The 25,704-nt window shown below is 39.8% G+C and overlaps 1 protein-coding gene across 4 annotated transcripts in view; it reads left to right on the plus strand.

Annotated features, from left to right (window-relative positions):
• The window catches only part of ATJ1 (DNAJ heat shock family protein), an 86,371-nt gene that overhangs the window by 25,939 nt on the left and 34,728 nt on the right, over positions 1-25,704 (plus strand). For all 4 annotated transcript variants that reach the window (XM_010260843.3, XM_010260842.3, XM_010260841.3 and 1 more), the window contains 8 exons: positions 11,536-11,646; positions 11,749-11,790; positions 11,893-11,980; positions 18,387-18,451; positions 18,595-18,657; positions 18,754-18,826; positions 19,220-19,311; positions 22,262-22,333. In XM_010260843.3, coding sequence (XP_010259145.1) covers positions 11,536-11,646; positions 11,749-11,790; positions 11,893-11,980; positions 18,387-18,451; positions 18,595-18,657; positions 18,754-18,826; positions 19,220-19,311; positions 22,262-22,333 — 606 coding nt within the window. The remainder of the gene's footprint in view (positions 1-11,535; positions 11,647-11,748; positions 11,791-11,892; positions 11,981-18,386; positions 18,452-18,594; positions 18,658-18,753; positions 18,827-19,219; positions 19,312-22,261; positions 22,334-25,704) is intronic.

Here is a 25,704-nt window from a genome sequence, read left to right on the forward strand (position 1 = left end):
CAAATGTCATCAAAGGAAAACGTATGAAAGAAGTCCAAAGTTCTTGGCCAATGAATGGCTGTAGTCAGTATACAATCCTCAACAGTTTGTAAGCTTCTTTCCTTTTCTTTGAACACCCTAGCATTCCTTTCTTCCCAAATTGTCCACAAGGCTGCTGCTCTAATACATCTCCACATTGTTTTTCTTTTTTTTGTAGGCCACACAAAAGAAGAAGGATCGAACAGCTGACTTAATTCTGAGGACAGATTCCACCTGCATCTAAACTCCAAATAGCACTAGAAAAGGAACAAGATACAAATAAGTGGGAGCTATCCTTACCACTAGCCTTGCAAAGTACACACCAGTTAGGGGACACGCACATGAAAGGCCTTTTCTTCTGCAAGCAATCCAGAGTATTGATCTTTCTTTAAAACACCTCCCAACAGAATATTATAATTTTAGGAGGAACAGGTCTGAACCAAATCTCCTTAGCAGGGAAACACAACTGTCCTATGGAGGGGCAAAGGGACTTAAAAAAGGAAGCACAAGTGAAAAAACCTTTTGGATGAGGGGACCATAGTCTCACATCCGAGCGAAGAGGGTCCAGAAAGACACCGCCAAGAAGAGACAACAATTCTGAAGAACTACTAAGTTCAACATCCCTCAAACCTCTCCTAAAACCAAAGTCCCAGCTTAAGGAAGAGGGTGAAGTAATAGAAGGAAGAAAATGAGAAACAGTTTTTTCCTTGTAAAGGGAAAGAGAATAGAGATCCGGGGAATTTGTCTTTAAGGGCAACGGTACCCACCCAAGTATCTTCCCAAAATAAAATAGAGTCGCCAGAGTTAACATCATACCTGACCATGTTGAGAAACTAAGGGAGGACACTCTGAATTGCTTTCCAAGGAGATGCCAACGTAGCTTGACATGATACACCCGTATCCCAACCATTTTCCTGTCTGTCATGTATACTAGCTATCACTTCATGCCACAATCTCTCCCTTTCTCTAGGCCACCTCCACAACCACTTCCCTAAGAGAGCTTTATTCTTTAGAGCTAACCTTCCTACTCCCGGGCCACCCTCTTCTTTTCTCCTACAAACTATTTCCCAATTGATTAGATGATCTTTCTTTCCCTCCTAGGCTCCCACAGAAAAGATCTCATTATCCTCTCCAACTTCTTAGCTTCCCTAATAAAAATCCTAAAGATAGAGAGAAAATAAACCGGTAAATTTGCTAGGGTAGCTCTCAATAAAGTCACTCGATCCCCTATGAAAATGTAGTTCTTTTTCCAAGAAGCTAATCTTTTCTCAAACTTTTCCAGAATTGGGGTCCAAAATCTACTCTCCTTTGGGTTAGCCCCTAGAGGGAGACTGCAAAGTTTCCAAGGGCCAAGAAGAAATGGGACAACCTAAACAATCCACCACAGACTACAAAGTCCTCTAATTCAAATTAACCCCTACCACATAACTCTTATCCAGGTTTATCTTCAAATCGGAGACATTCTCAAAGTTTTATAACAATGCTTTGAGATTCCTCACTTCCCGCCTGTCACCCCCTTCACAAAAAATTATGATATCATCAGCAAACTGCAGGTGGGTTACCCAGACATTTTTCCTTCCAATCCTCCAGCCTCTAACTTCCTCTTCCCTATCTGCTTTAGAGATTAATCTACTGTAGACATTTGCAACTAGGGTGAAAAGAAAAGGGGAGAGAGGGTCACCTTGTCTAAGGCCTCTACAAGCTGGGAAAAAGTCTTTCACCACCCCATTAACCAAAATGGAGTAATGTCAGGAACTAATACAACCCTTTACCCAATTGCACCATCTAGCTCCAAGCCCATAGCACCCTAGGACTTCTAGTAAAAAACTCCAATCCACAAGATCATAAGCCTTCTCCAAATCTAGTTTATAAACAAAACCTTGGGTTCCTGACTTTCTCATGTCCTCCATGCACTCATTTGCTATTAGGATCTGATCCATTATTTGCCTTCCTCGCACGAAAGCACCTTGTTCTTGACTGATGATGGAGGGTAGTACTACTTGGATTCTCAATGACAACACTTTAGCCCAGATTTTATAGATGCTTGTCACTTGATTTATTGGCCTATAGTCCTTAGGGTTCCTTGCATCTGCCTTCTTTGGGATTAGGGCTAGGAAAGTAGCATTGACTCCAGGGCTCACCGTTTTTTTATTTGCAAATTCTTGAAACACCCCAACAAGGTCTTCTTTGACCACATCCCAACAATCCTGATAGAAAGCCATTGTAAAGCCACGTGGACCAGGTGCTTTGGATCTATCCATTGAAAACACCGCCTGTCTGATCTCTTCTTCACTAAAGACCCTTTCTAACCAGTTTGCTTGTTCTTCAGACAATCTAGTCCACTCCAAGTCTTCCAAGGTTGGCCTATTATTCAATGGTTTCCTATAGATTGATTTGAAATGATCCACAAAACATCTTGCTATCTCATCTTGATTTGTGAGTTCCTCCCAATTCACCTCTAACTTAGCCACAAAATTTTTTCTTCTCCTCCCATTAGCCAATGCATGGAAAAATTTAGTATTTTCATCCCCTTCCTTAATCCATTTATGTCGCGACTTTTGCCTCTGCGAGATTTCCTCTCTCAAAAGGACCTCTTCTAGGTCCTTCTTTAGGTTTCCTCTCAAAACCCGTTCTTGCTCACTCAACATCCTTTGAGCTTCCTAGGAATCAAGTTCACTATTCTGGACATCATGTCAATTTTTTGCTCCTCTATCCTTCCAAAGTGTTCCTTATTCCACTCAATTTTGGATCTCAACCTTTTCAATTTTTTGTGGAATCTTACTCCCTTCCAATTCACTCCTCTTAATTTTTCTCTCCACCATTCCCCAATTAAGTGCACAAAATTCGGATGAGTTAACCACATATTCTTAAATCTAAAAGGCCGAGGACTAAAAGTTAAGGTTTGAGGACTTAGCTGAATAGGACAGTGATCAAAGGTGACTCTGGGTAAGGCTTTAGCCATCAAGTTCGTCCAATGGTTCTTCCACTCTTCAGTAAAGAGGAATCTGTCTAATTTCGAGCAAAGGGGGTTTTCTTGGAAATTAGACCATGTAAAATTGGCTTGTAAGAGGGGTAACTCCTTTAGACCACCATTATTAATGAAATCATTGAACTTCCTCATGCTGGTTGTAATTGTCCTTTGGGGGTTATTAGATTCGGTACAAAACCTAATTACATTAAAGTCCCCCCAAGACACCAAGGACCCTCCCACAGACCTCGTATGGCGTACAACTCTTCCCACATCTCATTCCTCTCTCTATACGAGTTTGGCCCATAGACATTGGGTAAGACCCAGGTGAAGCCATCCCCCACATTCCTAACCTTTAAGGACACAAAAAATCTTCCTATTAGCTCCTCCACTGATTCTACAGTATCCTCCCTCCATAAGGTTACTAGACCTCCAGAGGCTCCATAGGACGGCGCCGAAGTCCAACAAACTCCTCTTGATCTCCATACACGTCTGATCCATCTTCTATCCAATTCTGCCAGCTTGGTTTCCTACATCAAGACTATGTCCGGTTTCTCTCTCCTCAACAAATCTTTAATTGCCCTTCTCTTTCTTTCACTTCCCAAGCCTTTCAAATTCCAGCTAATGATCTTCATTAAGCACTTTTTCAAAAAAACCCCTTCTCAAAGACTCCACCTTACAACAAAGTCTTTCTTCTTTCTCCTCTCCCACTAAATTCAATATCACCCTCAATATCTGAAATCAATCTCTCCACTTCAGATCTCTTTTTCTTTTTTCTCCTATTGTTACCCTCAGTCTTCCTCATTAAGGCACTAGCTTCATTTATCCCCCCCCCCCCCCCCCCCCGATTAGAGCTCCTGTAATAGTCCTTTTCTTGAAAAGTTGTTACTCTCTCCCTTTGTTCTAATTTCTCCTCCCTCTCTTTATACTCCAACAACACGCAGATTCTCTCCCAAATTATCTCTAGTTCCTCCTGTCTCTCTTCCACTGCCATCTCACCTTCTCTCAGTTCGCACTCAGAGCTGCCAGTTTCTCTTCTCATCCCCCCCACTGGAACTTCCGCTCGGGATGCTGGTGTATCTGTTTCAAGCACAGATGGCACATTAGTAACCAAAACCGAATGGACAGCAGTACCTGTAATGTTTGAGACTGAGGGGATGACTTCCAAGGGAGAGGGATTCTCGTAAGGAGATGGGCCTAAAGCTGTTCCCTGTGACTGAGCTTGCGTGACAGAGTTTACACTGTCAATCAAAACCCTGTCTACTTTAATAGGTGAAAGACTCTTCCATTTCTGTACTAATGGACCGACTTCCTTTGCAGGTACAAGCGGCACCTGAACCGTAACCTTAGGCAACTGATCTTTAACCTTCACGACGTCTTCCTCAAACTTTGGTGCCTCGTCTTCTTCCTTGTTCTCTTAAAAAAGTACCTCTGTTCCCAGACTGTCTTCATCAAACACATTTCTTGAGCTGCTTAGGTCGATACTCCCTAAACATAGCGTGTCATCTGAATCAGTGGCACTGAAATCTTCCTTAGAATGAGAAAACAACTCCAGCCTCTCTAAATCCCTTTGTCTGATACACCTATGGTTTCTTTTTTCCGGCGACACCGTGTTCTTCTCCAGCGTGACCCATCGTAGTGAGTTCCCAGGTATAGGGAGATTCGAAGACCGCTGGTTTCGGCCTGTGGAGCTCAACGAAGATGATGATAGATGGTTGTTACCATCTATCGACGCCACTCTCCCCCTCACCTGCCTACTTAAAGGTGCATCGGGTCCCTTAGATGGGCTTTTTAATTTCGGCCCAAATCTCATTTTAATATGAGACTCCCCTTGTCCCACCTTAGACAGGCCCACAATGGGCGGCCCACTACGAGTTTCCCCCACTCTTCTATAAGTTGGCCCGATTTTCTTGGGCCCACTCCTATTTACCTGGACAAGATTGGGGAAAGACTGGGCCCTATTGATGAGGTCTGACTTTTCAACTCCCCTACTCCCTTTTTCCTTTGATTCCAGAAGTTTTATTTGCCCCTTTTCACCATCTGTCCTGCGACCAGGTGTGCTTAATGCAGAACCTTTACTGCCATTAGTAGCAGCTAAAACATAAGATCTGTCAGACCTCCAGCTAATGTCTTGTGAAGCACGTCTCCGATTTTCCTTCTTCGGCAAGGCTTTTGAATTTCCAAAAGCTTGCTCTCCCTTTTTTGTGTAAGTGTCTAATTCTTGCAGATCTACCAATCCCCTTCTGCCACGTAATGCTTCTTCCGCAACCTCCCCATCTTCCTCCCTTCGAGCTTCCCTCCACTTTCCAGCTTCAATGGAGGAAGCCAACCAGACCGCCATGAAGGCTCCTTCCACTCTCAAGTTTACCTTCCTGGGAATTTCCTCCGGCTTTACTTCATTTAATAAGATAGCTGCAGACCTGAGGTCTCCCCAAAAAGCACCGGCCAGTCTTGCTCCACACAGTACTGCAATAGCTTCTGCAACTTCAACCTTCCAAAGATGGAAAGGTAGCCCAACCACATGCACTGTTACTCCATCCATTATCATGGATTCCTTTGAGTTTGACGAGGGAGACCATCTGAATATATTCACAGACCCCAGTTTATCTTGTAGACATACAGCCTCAAGATTTGGCTTGTTATCCAAAGGATCAAGTACCGCTTTGCACTCATTAAACGGGGTTAATACTATGTAGTCTTCATCTTCAGCTGTTTTGTCACCAAATCAGCAATCTCCTCCCAACTTCTCCCTGGTCTGTCAACTTCAACAATCAGTTTGTTTGCCCAATCTCTTTTTTGCTCCGATACCATTATGGCCGCTCTATTTCCATCCTGCACCAAGGTAGAAACCATTCGGTTAGGGGGTTCAGGATTCACTGCTGTTTTCGAGTAAACCTTTTTTTCCACCTGATCCAAACCTTTCTCCTTTTCCATTTTCGTTCTTGATAGAAACTCTCACAAGACTTTGACGATTTCAGTCCACCCTTGGCTCTTTCTTCATTCTGGTGCACAGACCATTTGCTTCCTATTGTTACCAAAATGCTCTGTAAGTGCTATGAAACAACCCTTGTGATTTTTCCTGCATTCCACCTCATACCTCCATCCCATCTCTGTTATGAATTCTTTCCAACATCTCTCCTTTCCCTTTGCACTTGCTGCATCTACAAAGTTTAGGAACCATTCTACCATGTTTAGTCCTACCAACAACACCGTAGCCAGCTTAGCTTCCCTGATTTTCAAGCTAGTCTGCCCTCTTGAGTTTTAGTCCCTCTAGTAGAAAGTTCTTCGCCTTCACCTTGAGATACTTCCTCCATCTGTTGGCTTCCACAAACTTCTTCTCCTCCATCTTCTCCCCTTTGTCACCAAACAAAAGAGTGTTCTTCCACAATCCCAGCTTTCACGTCCTCCTGATTTAAGTCTGATCCTATATTCTTGGGTTCAGATAACTGCATTTTGGATCTTTGGATCGGATAATAGGATCTGGTCAGAAATCAGCTTGAATTTGGATCACCCTTATCCGATCTGAGAAGATCTGATCCAATATATATATATTATTTATTTATTTATATAAATATATATAACACATATATATGTTATTTATTTATTTATAAATATATTATTTATATTGCATTTTTGTAAATTTGTTATATGATTTTTTTTTTATAAAAAACATGTATATATACGATCAAAATGGTTGAAAAGATACTTTTATTTTTTTTGCTTTTCTTTATTTAAATTGCTATATTTTATTTTTTCTTTTAATAATTTATTATTTTTTTAAAATAAATTGGACCGGATCAGATCCGAATATCCGATTGCCTCATCGGATTCAAATTCAAATCCATGTTTATGAGATCCGATCGGATCAGTTCTGCAATTAAAAGTGTTGGATCGGATTTGGATATACCCTGATTCGAATCCGATCTGATCCATTTGCATCCCTAGCTGCTTGTAGAATCAAGAATGCAAGATGTTTTACTCACATTAGCCATTTGAAGTAATGCAATTAAGGAAAAAAGATATTGTGGGTTTTACATGCTTGAAAATGTTTTATATGTTTGATTTTATATTCTTAAAATTTCATTTGAGTGCACTTTACATGTTATGTTTATGTATTTTAATTTTAGATAATAGTTTTTTTTTGGGATTTTTTGTATTTCTGCACTTTGCTTCATAAAGGTGCACACCTTACCTTGCACTTTGCGCCTCAGGCGCAAATTGTCCCTTGCGCTTTTTTGTGCCTTGCACTTTTAAAACACTCGGCGGAAAATAAAGAGGCCACAGTGGCCGAGTTTTTTGTGGTGGAAGGTAATAGTTTCTGCTGGTGTTCTTCTTTTAGAAGGAATTTTAATGACTGGGAGCTTGGAATGATTTCAGATTTGTTGGCCTTCCACCAGAATCATCTCCCAAATTTGGAGTCCCAGGATTCAAGAGTTGGAGCTGGAACCATTCAGGTGTTTTCACTGTTAAATTCTTTTATTTAGTCCTAGTGGGTGAACCCAGGAAGTCTTTTCCTAGCAAAGTAATCTGGAGGTCTGCAACTCCATCAAATGTAAAGTTTTTTTTCCTTGGGTTACTTCCTTGGAGAAGTGCCTCACTAAAGATATGCTTTGGGAGAAGGGTTTTAGCATTACAAGAGAAGGAAAGTCGTCAAGAGAAAGTATCCAGGGCTTAGCAGACCAAATTTTAAAAGGAGTGGATTAACAGAAAGAAGAATTTCGAATGTGGCCAGAGAAAGAAAAGGAGAAAGATGGATTTGGATGATCCCCAAGTTTGACAAGAATGGTAGGAAGGGGATAGTGGGTGGAACAGGAATGACTTTTGACGAGCACCCATATACTCCTGTGACTGGTGAGACCGGGCATTTTCTTCAGGCCAGTAGGGATCTTGATGGGATTTGTGGTTCCTCCAAGCCCTGGGTTACTGTTGTGATGCCCCTAGAGGCTAGATGTGAATCTGGAAAATCAGATTCGACGACATCAAAAACTCTTGTCTCTGTGGAATCAGAGAGGTTGAAAGTGCTGATGCCGAGCTGGAAAATGAAGGTGAGGTTACAGGAAAGGAAGTGTCAGCTGGTGAAGAATCCCTTGAAGGACAAGGTCAAAACCTTGTAGAGGATAGTCAGCTTTACGAGGAGGTAAAGGTTGGAAGGGTGGGTGTCGACTTGGGTAGAGGGAGCAATCTTGAGGAGAAGGAGGAGGAACAAACTAATGAGAAGACCAATAAGAAGCTACGTAATTTGAGAAACCATAACATCGTTCATGTGATGAAGAATTTTTTCAAGGCTAAAACTCGGCTTGGCGGGGCAGGACCTACAAAAAAATACAAATGGGTGTACAAGAGGAAAAGAGTGAGAGACAATGGGTCATCTGATACAGTTCATAGGGAGGCAACACAGCAAATTAAGTCTTCGATCCTCCAGACGAAGGAACATCAGGAAAGTGAGCTGAGTGGGGTCAAGCATAACTCTGGTGTGAACAGGCTGCTGCAAAGTAGTGGTATTATTGACAGAGATTCAGGTGGCGTAGCTCTCCAGAAATTAGTGGAGAGAGAGGTTACGATCGGGAAATGTCTGGGTCTGTGTTTCTGGGGTGGGGGTGAGGGGTTTGCTAGGAGGGCCTTTGAAGAATTTGAAAAAAGAAAAAAAGGAAGAGAAATTGAAGAAAAAAATTCACTCGGTAGGAAGCAAAGGATGGGATGAGGATGTCTCAGACCAGAAGATATTCTCACGGATGAAGATTGAAGGGGGCCGATTCAGGGAGAGGTTTTTGATGTGGGTCAGTTGTCGATTTGGTGATCCTTGTTGTTTTTTTTTGAGGATCTGTTTTGGGTATGTTCAGGGCATTTGCTTGGCTTTAGTTGGGTGTTCTTGTTTGTAAGCTATGGGTTCTTTGGTTTATTTTGGGTACATGAGGGTGTTTTTGCTCTTTGGTGATATCTTATCACCTCTGTTGTATTTCATCTCTTTTTTATTTTAATAAAGTTTTTTTCTTTATCCTTCGGAAAAAAATTACAGAGCTGCTGTGCTCCCTTCGCAGGTTGTCAGTATGACTAATAAAGGGAAGGTTTGTTGGTTGCCCATTCCCTTGGCAATCTGGTTTGAGAGAAACTGCAGATTTTTTGAGCAGAAAATCTCATAGGAAGGAGGAAGCAAAAGTCATCAACAGGGCAGTTGGACTTCTCAGAGATTGGTTGTCTATTCAAAACACTTTTAAGGATGACACTTTGGATGTTTCTTTTCTGAGAGTGAATTTATTTTGAGGTCCTTTTTTTGGCTTTTACATGTATCGATACTCTTTGTACAGCAGACCTTTTCATCAAGTTAACACATTATACTTTTTCTCCAAAAAAAAATCCTTATCATTGGGCGGAAGAGTTACCTTACTAAAAGCGGTAATAGGTAATATTGCCCAATATCAAATGAGTATGTTTGGAATCCCCAAGTAAACCACAAAGGAACTGGATAAATTACAAAGGGGATTTTTGTGGGGCACAAAATAAAATATTAAAACTTTTGCTCTTAGAACTGGGATACTGTCTGTACTGATAAAAGATAAGGTGGGTTGGGAGTTAGGAAAATATACCAAGTTAATCAGGAAAATTTAATGAAATTAGGATAGAAAACTTTAAATGAAAATGATAATCTGTGGGTCCAAGTAATCCAGGGCAAATATCTAAAACAAGAGGAATTCCTAGACAAAAACTTTAAATGAAAATGATAATCTGTGGGTCCAAGTAATCCAGGGCAAATATCTAAAACAAGAGGAATTCCTAGACAAAAACTTTAAATGAAAATGATAATCTGTGGGTCCAAGTAATCCAGGGCAAATATCTAAAACAAGAGGAATTCCTAGACAATGAAGCTCCATAGTCAGCTTCTTGGTCATGGAAAAAAAATCAATCAACAAAAAAGTCCTGTTAAAAAAGGGATGTTGGTAATGGGAGAAAATGCAACTTTTGGTTGGATAACTGGATTGGCCCATGAAGCTTTAATCAAAAAGTCATTGGCTACATAAACAAACAAACAAAAAAAAAAATGCTGGGACCAATCCAAGTTAAGGGAAAATTGCCCCCCAAGATATATTAGACAAAATAATGGCAAATCATATCCCAATGGAGGAGAGGGAAGATAGGAAAGTTTGAGGCGATTGTACAAACAGAAATATCACAGTTAAATTGGCCTACAACAGTTTAAGAGAGGAAGGAAGAATTGACTATTAATTCTATCAAGAAAGCCAGGATAAACGTTTGTCAAGAAAATATTAAAATTTTCCTCTGGCTGTTACTGTTGAATAGAATTCCATCAAAGAAACTTTCATCAGAAAAAGAGGATTAAATGTTAATAGTGACTGCCTGTTTTGTGGTGAAGAAGAAGGTCCAGACCACATATAAGAAATTGTCAACTGGCTAGGCAAGTGTGAAGCTTATTGGATCAGCAAGCAGAAAAAGCTTTTTACAGATTATTGGAGTTTTAGTGGCTGGTGGTACCAATGATGGAAGAAAGAGTTGAAGGAGCTATTCCATGGTTCTGGGAAAAAATAACTTACACCTGATATTTATGGAAAAACAGAAATGAAAAAATTTTCAAAATGGAAACTTGATTGGTTTGGTAGTACTACAATCACTGTAGCAGAGATGAGAGCTGCCCTCAAAGCGCACAAAATTACCACGTTCTTCCCATCCTCACACATCATAATGGAAGGTGACTCTCTACTCTCTTGTAACAATTAAGGCACTCAATGGTGACCTTCCTCCTTGGAGATGCAATCAGATCATTCAGGATTGCAGAAGACTTGTTTGAGTCTTGCACATGCCAACAAGGTACAACCACATGTACAGAGGACATTTTGCTGCGGACTGACTCCCCAACAAAGGACTAGAGCAAGAAACTACTTTTTCTCATAATTTTCCTTGGGATTTTAATTTATTACTTTTCTTGACTCAGCAGGGAGGGTTATCCCCCACCTCCTGTAGTTGCTTTCCTCTTGTATAAAAAAAATGATCCAAGGGTAAAGAGTTTTAACATTACAGACCTGCTATCTCTCTCTCTCTCTCATTAAATAGAAAAAGAGATGTCTTTCTCCCCCGCTTCCTGTAGTTGCTAATGGTTTTCTATGCTCTATTGAATAATTATTATGTTATAATGTTGTGTTTGAAATTTCAAATTTAATTGATTTGAAACACCATTGCCTTTTGCATATGATGATTTGTTATTTTTTTGAGAGGAAAACTAATGTTATCAGTAAAGAGCATTGCTGCTTTTTCAATTTATTTAAATGTATATTGATTGGTATGTATAATTGGGAAACTAACCTAGGATTTAGTTTTTGCATTGTAAAATTGTATTGCCTAGGCAACAAAGCACTCCACTGTTGCCTAGAATCATCAAGATGCCTTGACAACTATCTTTGGTAGACTGGTAGTGACAATATTGTATTTAACTAATAATATGAACCTTTATTAATTCTGTTATCAGAAATTTTTTCTTCATTCAATAAAAATATATACAAGTTTGAGATATTTTCTCTTTATTCCATTATCTTTTGAAGGTGCGCACTAGAGGTTCAGGGGAAGGTGAATATGCTGCTGCAGATGCAGAGGACATGAACTATTCTTATCAAGGCCATTTCTCTGATTCTTTCCATAAAATTTTCTCTGAGGTATCTCCTGTTTATCTGGTTTTGGTACTTCATTTCAATAGTCTCTCTCTTTTCTGTTTTACTGGGAATGGAATCTGTAATAACCCTACTGTTGATATTCAGTTCTTTAAAGATGAAGCAGAAAACTTTGCCACAGACATACAGGTTGACTCCCTCCCTGCCAGATTGAGTGTAAAAAGGTTTTTTAAATTTTCTCTATGTTTGTTTGGAAGCTAAGCTCATTTTTTCTTTCCTGGATTTTTATAGGTGGATCTGCATCTCTCTTTTTCTGAAGCTGCTAAAGGCTGCATAAAAGATCTGTCTTTTAACGCACGTGTCCCCTGTGATTCCTGCAGTGAGTAAAATCTGATTCCATGGAAGTACATGCACTTCTTTCTTTTGTTTGATTTTTACCCTATATTCTATTACTTTAGCTTGGCTTTTCAAGGAGAATTTATTTGGTCAGCTGTTACTGGTAGTATTGCATGAGCTTAGTTATGCAGATGTTGAATCAGGGGGAAACCATTGATGAAGAAATAAAGTTTCTTTAGATTCCTGCATCAATGTAATTTTATAATTTGGGTATTTCACATTTTGATACATGTACATATATGTGTATAGATATGTATAAACATGTATTTTATCAAAAAATAATGTATATTTATGTTTTACATGTAATACATGAAATATTTTATATCTAATTTATGTTTTTAATTTCAGTTTTAAATTTTTTTTTGTAAAAAAATTAAAATTTGCAATTTGAGGCCAAAAAAGTTTTTTTTGGGAAAAAATAATGGGGCAAGGCGCCTATGCAACCTGCGACCTGGTCACCGAGTTGAATGGGTCAACGGCCCAACTGTTCGGGTCAGATGGGTTTTGACGAAGTCAACATTTTTTTTAACCTTCTCTGGGTTTTACTCAAACCGGACCCGGAATCTTGATTGGGTGACGGTTTGAGCGGTTCAACTGGTTGGGTCAACAGCGGGTTGAAAACATTGCTCTAGTGTATTGGTATCTTAGGGGTAGGGTTAATGTTTTAAAGGGCCATTATAATTAAAACAGTCTTATGATAGAGTTTTAGTATTTTGAAATGTTGAAGTTGCAATTACTACCAAAAAAAAAAAGAAGTTGCAATGATGTTACTTTTCTTTCAGCTCTTACTTTCAGGGATCAAAGCCTGTCAATTTTGTGTGATTTGGTGTCATTAGATAGGTCTGTTGAGTTTTCTATTTTTTGGATCTATCTTTGACTTGTTTTTGATTTGCCAATTTTGGGCTTGTTTTCCTATGTTCTATGCACTCTCCAACTACAGGGCCGAACCCATCACTAAGTTTGTGGTTTTCTCCTCATTGGGGGTTAAATTGTGACTTTAGGTTCCAAAGGGGCCATCGGGAGATGGAGTATGAATCTCTCATCCTTCTTTTGGCCAAGGCTTGATTCAGTTTTTTGGACCAAAATATAGAGGACACTAAGGGCCTGTTTGGCAAGTCTTTTTGAGAAGATCTTCTTGTGGCTCTAACAGTCAATAGACGCATTGAGCTTTTGACATAAGATTTGGGCAGCCTGAAGACCGTTTGGCTGACGCGCATCTTTCCATGCGTCGTTTCGGGTCTTTCTGCACGATATTAAAACGTGGAAGATGCGGGGAGCTTCATTTAGAGCTTCCCAAAATCAGCCCAAAATGGGCTTCCTGTGTCTTTTCGGCGCCCTGTCTTTTGGTGGCGAGATCTTCCGCGTGCCAAACGGGAATAGACTGATTTTCGGTCTTCCTGGCTTGTAAGCAGCCAAAAGACCGTGTAGAAAGACACACCAAACGGGGCCTAAAGTTTGGTCAATCACTCCAGATGGATTGTTTACTTGTGCCGCTTTCTTTAATAGATGAGTACAACCTATTACTTTGGAGGTGAACTTCCCCGGTGAAAGAAATTTGGAGTAGCGAATAAAATTCAGGCCCTCTGTTAGGAGGTTTTCCTTTGAAAGATAAACATCTGTGACTTGTTGCAGAAAAGGAGGCCAAACAAATGCCTTTCCCCTCATATGTGTATCCTTTGCAAAGGAAGTGGTAAATCTATTTCCCATATCTTTATTTCCTGCTCTTTTGTGCTTTGTATTTGGGAGCATCTTTGTTCTCTCTTTGGGTGCAGATGGATTCCCCCCTAGGATGTGGTTGGTCTCTTAGATCGAAACTTCTTGAGACAGCCAAAAAAAAGAGGAAGGATGTTGTAGAGAGCAGTAAGGGTGGCTTTGATTTGGACCATATGGGAAGAAAGGAATGGAAGGATATTCAATCAGGTGTCAGAAGAGTAGATCTGAAATGGAAGCTTACACGGTTCTAGGGAAAGGGGTTAGGATTGGCAAGCTAATAGAATCTGGTGACAAGGAGTGGCAGAAGAAATTTGTGATTGAAACTTATAACCAACCAAAGGATTGGAAAAAGGTTGCAGAAGGTATATTACGAGGGCTGAAATTGAAGGGGGTGATAGTCATTACTTCCTTTGCAAGTTGTAAGGCCTTGGTAGCAATGGTAGAGGATAAAGTCGAAATATCGGCAATGAATATTCAGGCGGAGGATGGTGCAGTCACAGTCTTGAATTGATGTGCAAATGCAAACATCAAAGAGGTAGGAGTGGAGGATGAAGTTATTGTAAGATTACTTAGGTTGCCATTTCACCTCTAGAGGGAAGTCTTTGACCTGCATATGTAATGCTTACTTAGATGGGGTGTTTGCCTTTGAACTCCAATCAGCAACGGTGAAGCTTGGTGGGGCGAAACCTGAAGTCATTCCTAGAAGAGTTGACACCTTTTCAAACAGGAGGTCCTGCCCTATTTGGATTGCATCACTGAGATGGGATGTTTTCCTTTGACCTAAAAATGCTTTTTGGGTAGGTTTTTTATATATATTTTTTATTAAAGAAAGAGGCTTTGAACCCAAAAGATACGATACGATATGCTCGACACGGGGTGTGTTGTATCGAAATTTTGATCCTTGCCTCCAATTGACAATGGTGAAGCTTGGTGGGGTGAAACCTGAAGACATTCCTAGAAGAGTTGATGCCTTTGCAAACGGGAGATCCTGTCCTATTTGGATTGCAACTTCCATGGAAGCTTCTTTGTGGAAGGAAGCTTGCATGGAGGAAGATGAAAGGACAAAAAGTGGTTGCTTATGTGGCATTCAAGAAGCCATTGGGCCAAAAGGTAATGAGACATACTTGAAAGTGGCTAAACAAAGGCTAGAGGATGGAAAAGGAAAGGAACAGATAGAAAGTTACATTGAAAGGGGTAGAAGTTGAGAAAGACCTATTGTTAAGCACTAACAGGTGGAGTTAATGCACCTAAGCACATGCAAGAGGTCCAAGTTTTGAAGGAGAAGTCTAAAAGAGCGTATGAGGAGAAGGGGCTGGGTCAGGCCACTGGTTCAAGTCAGGATGTTGAATTGGACCAAGCTAATCTGCATGATGGCTCAAGTGGTCATGTGGGAGGAAGTTCGAATGGCTTGATTGGGCCCATTGCGGTGAACCCAATTACCCAAAGATGATGGGCTGGGTAAAGAACTTGGGTCAGCTGCTAGTAACCCATCAGATAAAGATGAGGCACATAGGTTTTTTAGACAAGCACATGGCTGGCTAGGGATGGGCATTACTTTTTTTTTGTTGATGGGAAACAATAACTTTCATTAATAATAATAATAAGATTGTTGAAACATAACTTACTACATTATTCTTCCTCTTCCTTCCATTTGCCGGGCTATGAAAAAAACTTGTATTACCATCTCCTTTCTTCAACCATTTACATCTTGATTTTTGTCTCCAACTTATTTCTTCCTTTCTAAGGATTTCCTCCAGTTCATGTTTCAATCTCCATCTCCCTTCCCTTTCTGCTGCCCTCAATCTTCCCCTTGCTTCAGCTATCTAATTCTTGAACCCTTTTGGTGACAGTTTTCTTTTTTCTTCAACTCTACCGAATTCCTCTTTATTCCATTCTTTGATCCTAGCTTTCAACTTTTGTAGCTTCTTATAGAATCTGTAGCCTTTCCATCTAAAAGCTACTTGGTCCTCATCCCACCATTCTTTTACTTTCCTTTTAAATTCCGGGTCTAGCAGCCACATGCTCGCAAATCTGAACAGGCAAAGTCCTCCTCCCAACCTTTCTTGGGATGGTTAGCAGCCACATGATGGATGTTACTTCTGGTCATCATCTTCCTTTTCAATCAGAGCTTGGTGAGCGGATTTGAGACTGTTTGCAAATAAGAACTTGTCAGTTGGTCTTCAGGGAGCTGAGGAAGATAGGAACAAGGGGTTTGCAACTGAGGTTTTGGGTGAGCCACAGGTTTCTCTAGTAGGCAGTGGGTTGCAACAGGTTGGTGAAGAAAACAGGAAAGGATTTGATTCAGTTGTCACGGGTGGAAGGGAAAAAGTTATGGAGTGGTTGGAAGGAAAGGGAAGAGGTGGAGAGGGCTTTAAGGAAGGGTGTAAGTTTTGTTGAGGATAGCTCAGTGAAGTAGTAGGAAAAGGATGGTTTAGTAAAGGAGTGGATGGAAGGGAAGAAATTGAAGATATTGGGATTAAAGGAACAAAGGTCTACCAAAGAAAAAGAATCTATAGAATGAAACCTCTTGATGAAGATTTGGAGGCTGAAAATGACGAGGAGGAAGATGTGATTATGCTGGATGAAGCACATGAAGCTGAATGGAAGTTGATATGGAAACAGTTGTTAGCAGAGGTAAAACACTGAGCTTATTTTTCTTGGATGGAGAGGAATTTGCAAGGAAAGCCTTTAAAAAGTGGAAGAAAATTCTGGTGGGCTTTTGAAGAATAGCGAGAAGGACATTTCAAATCTTGTTGGAGGACTGAGGGCTGCGGTATGCTGGTCTTTATGGGAAGAAAGAAACTCCGGGATTTTCTCAGAAGTAGAGAGAGGTGCTGAAGAACTGAGGACTCTAATCCATATAAGGGTTGTACAGTGGCTGAAATCCTTAGAGGTATTCAAAGATTACACAGTGGATGACATGTTGAGGAAGTGGGGTGAGGTTACTAACTGTACCCAGACCAAAACAGCAATGAGTGTGTCTTGGACCCTCCACCTGCTGGATTCCTAAAACTAAACTTTGATGGGAGTAGTAGAGTGAATCCTGGACACTCAGGGATTGGGGGTGTTTTTAGGGATGAGAATGGGGTTGTTTCTGCCTTGTTCTCAGGCCCAATTGGAGTGGGTGACTGCCTCAGAGCTGAGATCTGTGCAGTTATGGAAGGAGTCCAGAAAGATAGGGAGATGAATATCAGAAAACTCATAGATGAAGTGGACTCGGAGGTGGTGGTAGGGTGGTTGAATAAAGAAAACAGTGGCTTATGGAATTACAGCAATGTGAGGAGGAAATTCAAGTGGCTGGTTCAAGAGATGGAAGTTAAGATTAGTTGGGTTAAAAGATCAGCTAATTCTTTTGCTGATGAGTTAGCTAAACAAGGGGTGGAGAGGGAATCAATGTTTTGGGCTCAGATGTAATTTTATTTTTTCTCTTTTCTTTTCTTGGGGGCTCAAGCTGTAATTGGAAGATAAGAAAGTTTGTCTTCTTTGTAATTATTCTTATGATTAATTAATGAACTTGTTATTGATCAAAAAACATTTTTTTCTACAGCTGTAGAGGTGAAGGAAGATAGATCTCCGAGTGAAGCAAGGCTTGTGCAAAAGAAGAGCGTCGAATTGACAGCGGAGAAAATGTTTGAGAAGGACACAGTCTTAGAGTTAGAAAGAATTAATTATAAATCATGGGGAGAGGAAGAATAGTAAGGTCCTTCCTAACACAGTTAAAAGATTTAGACACCAAAAAAATAACCTAACTATGCCAGTTTGAAAGATGCTTGCTAGATTGAAGGGAGCTTATCTTGGGTTGGAATTAACAAGAGGGTAAAGAAGACAAGAAAAGCTTTCAAGAAAAAAAAAAGAGGTTATTAACTCAATCGTTGAAGGTTTGGAGTGTGTTTGGTTTCTTTATTTGTGAATGGGGCTATGTTTGGGTGGAATTCTAGGTTCTGTTTTGGGGGAAGGTGAGATGGGGTGGCTTCGGTTGTGTTCTAACTTGTATACTTTTGGTCTCGGTTGTGGATAGCTTCATTTTTTTTTTTCTTTTTTTTTTCCCCCAGTTGGGTATTGGTTTGTGGCTGATGGTGGCTCTTTTGGTTGTTTGTGGGTGATATCTTATCAGTTATCACCTTCTTGTACTCCTTTTGTCTTTCTCAATATTTTTTCTTTATTTATCTTCAAAGAAAAAAGAAACTAAAAAAATAAAACAATAGTATATCGGTCACCTGAAAGCTCAATACACATGTTCAGGCGTATTGGGTGTATCGATACTTAGAACCATGGTCGTATACAGTTATACACAAAATGGTTGTACATGGTCTTTATTTGTCACTCTGTTTTTATACTAATAGAATACTAATTAAAAAAAAGTGGCAACTCTGAAACTAGAATCCTTTTTCTCAGACTTGTCAGCTGGGGATTTTACCAGCATACCAAGCAATGGGCCTTTATACCATGTATCTTTTCAGTTAGAACTTCCAAAATCTGATTGTCAAATAATGTCAACTTTTCAAGTCTAAAACATGGTGTTCATTTTTTTGGTAATGGATTTCATCTGGCCTTTCCTTTATCTTACACATGCTTATATCAGACTAGGTATGTTGTCATGCTTGACAGAGTTTGTGATCTCTTCTGTTAGAGCTATTATTGTTTTTTTTCACATCCTCGTTTATGTTGTGATGTAGATGGACATGGTTACCCAATTGGTGCCAAGCTCAGAGTATGCCCAACCTGTAAAGGCATTGGAAGAGTAAGTGCTTCAGATATCCTTGCTGGAAGTTCTTATCAATTGAAAAGTTAAATCTTTCTAGAGAGGTCCATTTTATGAGGACATCGTTTCTTTTCCCAATATGTAATGGAAGCATTTTATCTCTTTCAATTATTGTCATTCAGGTTACACTTCCTCCATTCACATCAACATGCAATTCTTGTAAAGGATCAGGTCAAATTATCAAGGTTAGCTACAAGCTTTGCTAATTCCAAGACACTTGATTTCTTTATGGAAAAATAGTATTTTTAATGTTTCTTTTTATTTTTTCTTCTTTGCTTCAGGAATATTGTACCACATGCAGAGGATCTGGGGTGGTTGAAGGTGTAAAGGAAGTTAAAGTAACAATCCCGGCAGGTTAGTTTCTATTTTTATTGTTTTCTTTGAAATGGGAATCAAAGCAGATTAATCCTTAAGCTGCAATCTGGTATCATTGACACTGTTTCTTTTTTGTTTTTTTGGGAGAAGGTCTCATTGATAATAATGTTACAGCATTTGAAAGTGTACTCAGTAATTACGTTGTATATTTGGTGCATGCCTTTTATTCTGGTTTATTCATTTGTGTGACATTGAGTTTCTCTTTTTTTGTTGACTTTGTTTTCTCAACCTCCTTTTCTACTATGGAAAACCTGACTAGGTTTAGTTCATATTAAACATCCAGAAAAGGAACCATATACATAATAAGATTGATGCAGGCGAACAAGACTTAAGTGATTCCTCATTTTTTCTACAATTTCTTTGATGGTGTAGGTGTGGACTATGGGGATACAATTCATGTACCAAAGGCTGGAAATAGTGGTGGACGGGGAGTTCAACCTGGAAGTCTATACATAAGATTAAAGGTGCAAGCTTCTCCTTATTTTTCATCTTATTTACTTTTTAGCTTTTATAGGATAGTTATCTATTTCATTAAATCTTGATATTGGTTCCTTATTACAGATGAGGCATTAGATTGAACATAGTCCTCTGTATTGGAGCAAGGTTTAGCTGAACGCTTTAGCTGTTCAGCGGGCTGTGGAACCAATGATAAGGTTCAACACCATTATTTAAATACATGGGGCCCACATCTTTACAGTGGGGCCCATGAATTTATCACTGGCATAGTGATGGAACCTCATCATTGGTTCCACAGCCCGCTGAACAGTTAAAGTGTTCAGCTAATCCGAATTCTCTGTATTGATGCTCTTGTGACCAAAGGCAATATTCTTGTCAGATAAACAACATTATGTGCCAGTGTACACAATCCTAGTAAGGAATTAAGGGGGCAATTATGATTTTAAAGATGATATTAAGTTTGCAATTGATAAAACAAAATTGTATATATTATTTTTTGTAATTTGAACATAAATTAGATTTCACAGTATGTTTAAATATCAATGGCCTATTTGGGTGAGTCCGGATGCCCAGCCCAGCTCACATAGAAGTGGGTTCAGGAAGATCAAAATGCTCTTATGCCTCTATCAGAACCTGGCCTGGACTGGTTCATGATTATCCTTAATCCCCATCCATTTGAATACTCTTAACAAATTAACTTCTAGGCAAGGTTTGGTGGTATTTCATTCTTTGTGTAAAGACGCTTGTTTCTCAATTGATCAGCAAACAATTGATTTCATTAATTTACTTAAAAAATATTACAAATTAATGGTGGTGCAGAATAATCCAGCCCTTTTACAATTTTCTAGCAAACCCGATTATGATTCTGCCCAAAAAAGTTGTTCCCTATACACTCCTTGCTTAGCTGATGAGTCAGCCATCCCATTTGCAGTTCTTTTTACCCATTTGAATGTGTCCCCCATGGCCCCATCTCCCTTGCTAAACTCTTGATCACTTTTATGATTTGCCTGTGGATCCATACCCCTGGATTGTTGTCACTCCTCCAAGAGATTATCAGCTTCCCCCTCTACCTCCACATGTTGAAGGCCAAGTTGTCAAATATTTTTTATGCTACAAGTGTAATATTTTGGTTGGGACAAGGAAAACTTATTGAATTTGAGACAAGGTTTTGTTTTCGTTGTCATTGGAAGTGAAGGCTTTTACATGGAATTAATTCAATTTTTGTGAAGGTTCAAAACCATGCTCATAGGAAAAGGCTTTCTTTCTTATTAATGGAATTTACCTGTTATTGATAAAAAAAGGCTTTGAGTCTAAGAAGGTTATATTCTTAATATATTTTTTTATTGCCAGAAAAAGGAAAACATAAGTATTTGAAAAGAAAATGTAGAGGTTTACAAGTAGTAAGAAGGATAGAAAATGAACATATCATTTTGTTTTTGATGAGCAACACTCCATAATAATGTTCCACCAACTCTTGTATTATCCCCTCAAAATTTCCCCAATCTATGATGCCCAAATATGGATACCAAAATTGACATGCATATTGGGAAGTGAGGCTACATTTCTCCATTTCTTTTGGTCCCAGACATCAATATGGGTATGGATATCTCATTTAATATGCTAATGTCATGCTTTTGTATCTAGGTTTTGAATCTAAGCGTCATTTCTTTATACTTTATCTTGTCAAATTTTAAATAAGTTTCTAGCATAAACAGATTTCTAGTATTATTTGTCCATTTTTGTATTTTAGAAGCCATGATTCCAAAAAATATACTCTGCAATTATCAACGCAAATATCTAGAATTGTAATTGGGTACATATCATTGTCAAATACTGGTATTCTAGGCATGCACTTGTATTTGCGTACAACATAGTTGTCAAGGTGACTAGGCGAGGCTAGGCGATCATGGGGCACCCAGGCGATGGAATCTGAACTAAACTATTTTTATAAGTTTGGGAACTAGGAAGGGAGTAGAGTAGGTTCGGCTGTTAAAAATAATAAGTGCAGGAAGCCAGTAACTAGGAAGGGAGGAGAATAGAGGAGTAGAAGGTGGAGGAGTATAGGGGCGGAGCCCCTGTTTTTTCGAAGAAAAAAGGAACTGAAGCTGGGCTGGAAGAGAAGCCCCTGTTTTTTCGAAAAAAAAAAGAGCACTGAAGCTGGATTTAGGCACCCGCCTAAGTCTCTGGGCGGTCGCCTAGTATACAAAACATAGGCGTTTTGGCAAGGCGATACTGTAAAACCGCCTAGTCGTTGCCTTGACAATTATGGCGTACAATAGGACCTATTAGCAAAGAGACACCATTTCCTTAAGATAGGAAGACAACGTCATCCCATTTAACAAGGAGCCCACAAAACAAAAACCTTCATTTTCCTAAAGACAACAATTTCTCAGTTGAAGAGATGTTCTATTTGGGTACCTGAACTCTCATAGGAGGCCAATCTCAAGCCTCACACTTGAGTATCCTAGCATACTCAGCAACTGCATTCTTATCAATGTTAATCCCTTATAAACTGCTCTTACTTGGATTGACTTTCATCCCTGAGATCCACTTGAATAACCACTCCTGGGTATGCAAACTCCTCACTACCTTGACACAAACTGTAAGTGGGAGCTTTCTGCTTAGAAGCTAAGAATTTTTGTTCATGTGATCTTGGTCTTTGCTAAAGTTCTGGTCTAGACCATGATCTTGAATAAATTAATTATGAGGTAAGGTGCATTTTATAAAGAGAATGCTGCGCAAACCCTCATTTCTAGGTGGTATGGTCTGTAATTTGGAATTAATCATTGTCCACTTTAGAAGATTTTGAACTAATGATAGAATTTGACTGTATGCCTAGTTACTTGAGAAATGGAAGTTACAATCTAATGTCTCCATGTCCTAGAAGTTGTATTTTTATGGAGTCTGTGGTTCTTAATCATTTTATTTTATTAACTTTACATTTCTATTGATTGGCAGGTTAAAAAAGATCCTGTTTTTGAAAGAGATGGAGCAGATATATATGTGGATTCTCATATCAGCTTTACACAAGTGAGTGATTCATGAATAATTTATACTTATCTCAGACTTAAAGTTGAAAACGTAACCAACTTGTATTCAATTTTCTTACTCATGGTGGAATTAAACCAATCTCCTTTCATCTTTTCTGCATTAGCCTAAGTAGATTTTGTAAACCATGAGGCCATTAATGGTGAAGAAGCTTCTAGTTTGTTTTTGTTAATTGTTTTAGTAAGTAGTGTAATGCATTAATAAAAGGAATAGCCTGTGGGTTCTTTTCCACAATGTTAAAAGATTGCATCGGTATGGTACTTTAATGCTCTTATAAATCTTATAAAGGTTCTATGTATCAGTAAGTTTTGAAGGCCTGTTGAAGGTAAATTATGCCCATGTCCACCTTTTTTGTTTGGAATGTGGGCATTATGTACCTCTGCATCCGATAATGCAATCAATCTATTTGTTATCCATAATGTTGGTTCGGCTGGTTTAGTGTTTATGTTAGTCATATTTGTGTCTTAAGTCCTTGGTTATTGGGCCTAAACTTGTTTAATGTTTTATTTGTCTAGGTGTCCCATCACTAATCAAGGGCATTCTAGTCCATTCATGTAACATTATTTTGTAAACATCTATATAAGATTGTTGGGCCGGCTGAAGTGTGCAAGCCGCCATTCTCAAATCTTCTCTTCTTCTTCTTCTTCTTCTTCTTCTTCTTCTTCGGCTGCTGTATTCCAGCAAACATGGTATCAGAGCACTAATCCATCTGTCTGGTTACAGCCGCCACTTTCCTACTCTTCTCTATTCCTTTTTTTTTCCTCTCTCTCTCTCTCCTATCTTGGCCACTGTGAAGAAACCCTAGGGCTGACCGTAGAACACAGCAAGGTCTGTATCTAGGGTTTCCCTTGGTTGTAGGGCCCAAGGGGAGTTTGTTCCAGAAGCCAATGCCCTACTATACACCTTGCAGCAGGTAGTAGCCATTCGACTGCTAAGAGAGATCTGTGTGGAACAGATCTAGGTGGAAGGACTGACTTCGACAGTCCTAGTACAGATCGTAAGGGTGATCACAGTCTACGACAGCAGAAGTCAAAGTCCAGCCTAGTCCAAAAGAGTTCAGCACAGTACAGAGGTGGTTGGTTCTTGGTTTCAGACCTGTTACGAGGGGTTCTCAGACTTGTAACAGCCTCGGTAAGTCTGAAATAGTGTTCTTTGTACTGAGTTTTCAATTGTGATCACTGTAAGAGGAAGGATATGTCTTCAATATCGGGAGAAGTGTCTTCTAGGGATAATAGAACCAGTGGGAGGTTTCCTAATTTGGAAAATCCAAATCTGCACAGCTTGCAGATCACCAGTGTATTGTTGGATGAATATAACTTTAGAGAATGGTCTGTTTCAGCCATGCTCTTCATTGCTTCCCGAGAACTTACGGGTTATTTAGATGGACAGAAGAAGGAACCTGAAGTGGGTAGTGTGGAGTACGCATTATGGCGTAAGGAAAATGCTACTGTTATGTCCTGGTTGCTTGCTTCGATGACTTTAAGAGTGGCCGGGACTGTTCAACACTTTCCCACTGCTGCTAAGATTTGGGAGAAAGTGTCTAAAACTTATGGACAGAGAAAGAACAATGGCAGATTTTATAGGCTAAACCAAGACATTGCTGCATTGAGACAAGGAGATATGATAGTTGCAACGTATTTTGCAACCCTAGAAGGACTATGGGGAGAGCTTGATCACCATCTTATTCTCGATTGGGAGAATGCAAAAGACAAGGAGAGGCATGATAAACAAATTGAAGAGGGTAGAGCCCTTAAATTCTTGGCTGGTTTAGACCCAATATATGAGAGCATAAGGTCTCAAATTTTGGGAAGGGATGAAATGCCAGATTTACACCATGTCTATTATCTAGTAAGGAATGAAGAGGTTAGGAGGAAAGAGATGCAAGTTGACACTCAAATATAGCTAGTTGAACATTTAGCCTTGATTTCTTCAAACCAAAAGGGGAGCAAGCATTCAGACAAGAGGCATCTTAAGTGCACTCATTGTGGAGGTGAAAGGCATGTAAAAGAGACTTGTTGGGTTCTTTATCCTCATCTGAAACCAGTTGCGTTAAGGAAAGACAAGAAGCCCCAGAAGAATCAAACAGCAAGTGGGAACCTTGTTACTAGTCACAGTGGTGATAACTCAAAGAACACATCTACAGTTACACCTTCTCCCATGGGACAGACTGCTAATTCGTCCACATCCGGGTCCTTGGGTTTCACTGCTGATGAGGTAGAGGTCCTTAGCTGGGCCTTAACCAGTTTAAGGACTAATTCCCTTACTTCCACCTCTCTTGCCAGATCAGGTATTGTCTCTGCTTATAGTGCAACTAGTTCTATAGACTCTATTTCTTGGATTATTGATTCTGGTGCAACTGACCACATGACACACATGTCCTCTTTATTTTCTTCTTACCAATTGATTTCTGGCCAAGATAAGATGAGAGTTGCCGACGATTCTCTCTCCACCATCTCTGGGAGACAAACACAAGATACAAGTGGAAGACAAACACACTTATCTTCCAAGAGTCACAAAGAACTTCAAGAAAGGAAAGAAGAAAATACAAAGATACAAGGACACTAACATTACAACTTAGCCCAAAACAAGGAATCCCTTTCTGCCCCTTGTTTTGCTAAACCGTCAACTAGGGAATTAGCTGATCTCTTAATCCAACATGTCTTAATTTCCATCTCCCGCACCAGCCATTTGAATTTCCTCTTCTCATTGTTATACTTCCAAAGATCATTTTGTTCTTTGGTCAGCCACCCTATCACCACCTCTGAATCCCCTTCAATTATAAGTTTCTTGATGTTCAATTCCTTGGCTTTCCGGGCTCCTTCCATAACTGCACATATCTCAGCTCTAAGGGAGTCACCCACTCCAATTGGGCCTGAGAACATAACAGAGATGACCCCATTTTCATCTCTAAAAACACCCCCAATCCCTGATTGTCCCGGGTTTCCTCTACTGCATCCATCAACGTTTAATTTCAAGAATCCACTAGGTGGGGGGGTCCAAGCCACACTCATTACTGACTGGGTCTGCGTGCAACTTGCAATTTCACCCCACTTCCTCAACATGTCATCCACAGTGTAATCTGTGAATATTTCAAGAGATTTCAGCCACTGTACCGCCCTAAACTGTATGATAGCCTTCAAATCTGCTGTCCCTCTCTGATTTTCTGAGAATATCCTGGAGTTCCTTTCTTCCCACAGTGTCCAACATACTGCAGCCTTTAGTCCTCTCCACATTGTCCTTCCCCTTTTTAATTGCCACCTGAAGGAGGGGGCGAAAAGGCCCTACATGTCTGATGGGGGATTCCAGCTGCATTCAAATAAGGAGAAAGCCCAATCCCACAATGACCTCGCGAA

Source organism: Nelumbo nucifera, chromosome 6, assembly GCF_055504915.1.
Source record: "Nelumbo nucifera cultivar China Antique chromosome 6, China Antique-T2T, whole genome shotgun sequence".
Taxonomy (NCBI): Eukaryota; Viridiplantae; Streptophyta; class Magnoliopsida; order Proteales; family Nelumbonaceae; genus Nelumbo; species Nelumbo nucifera.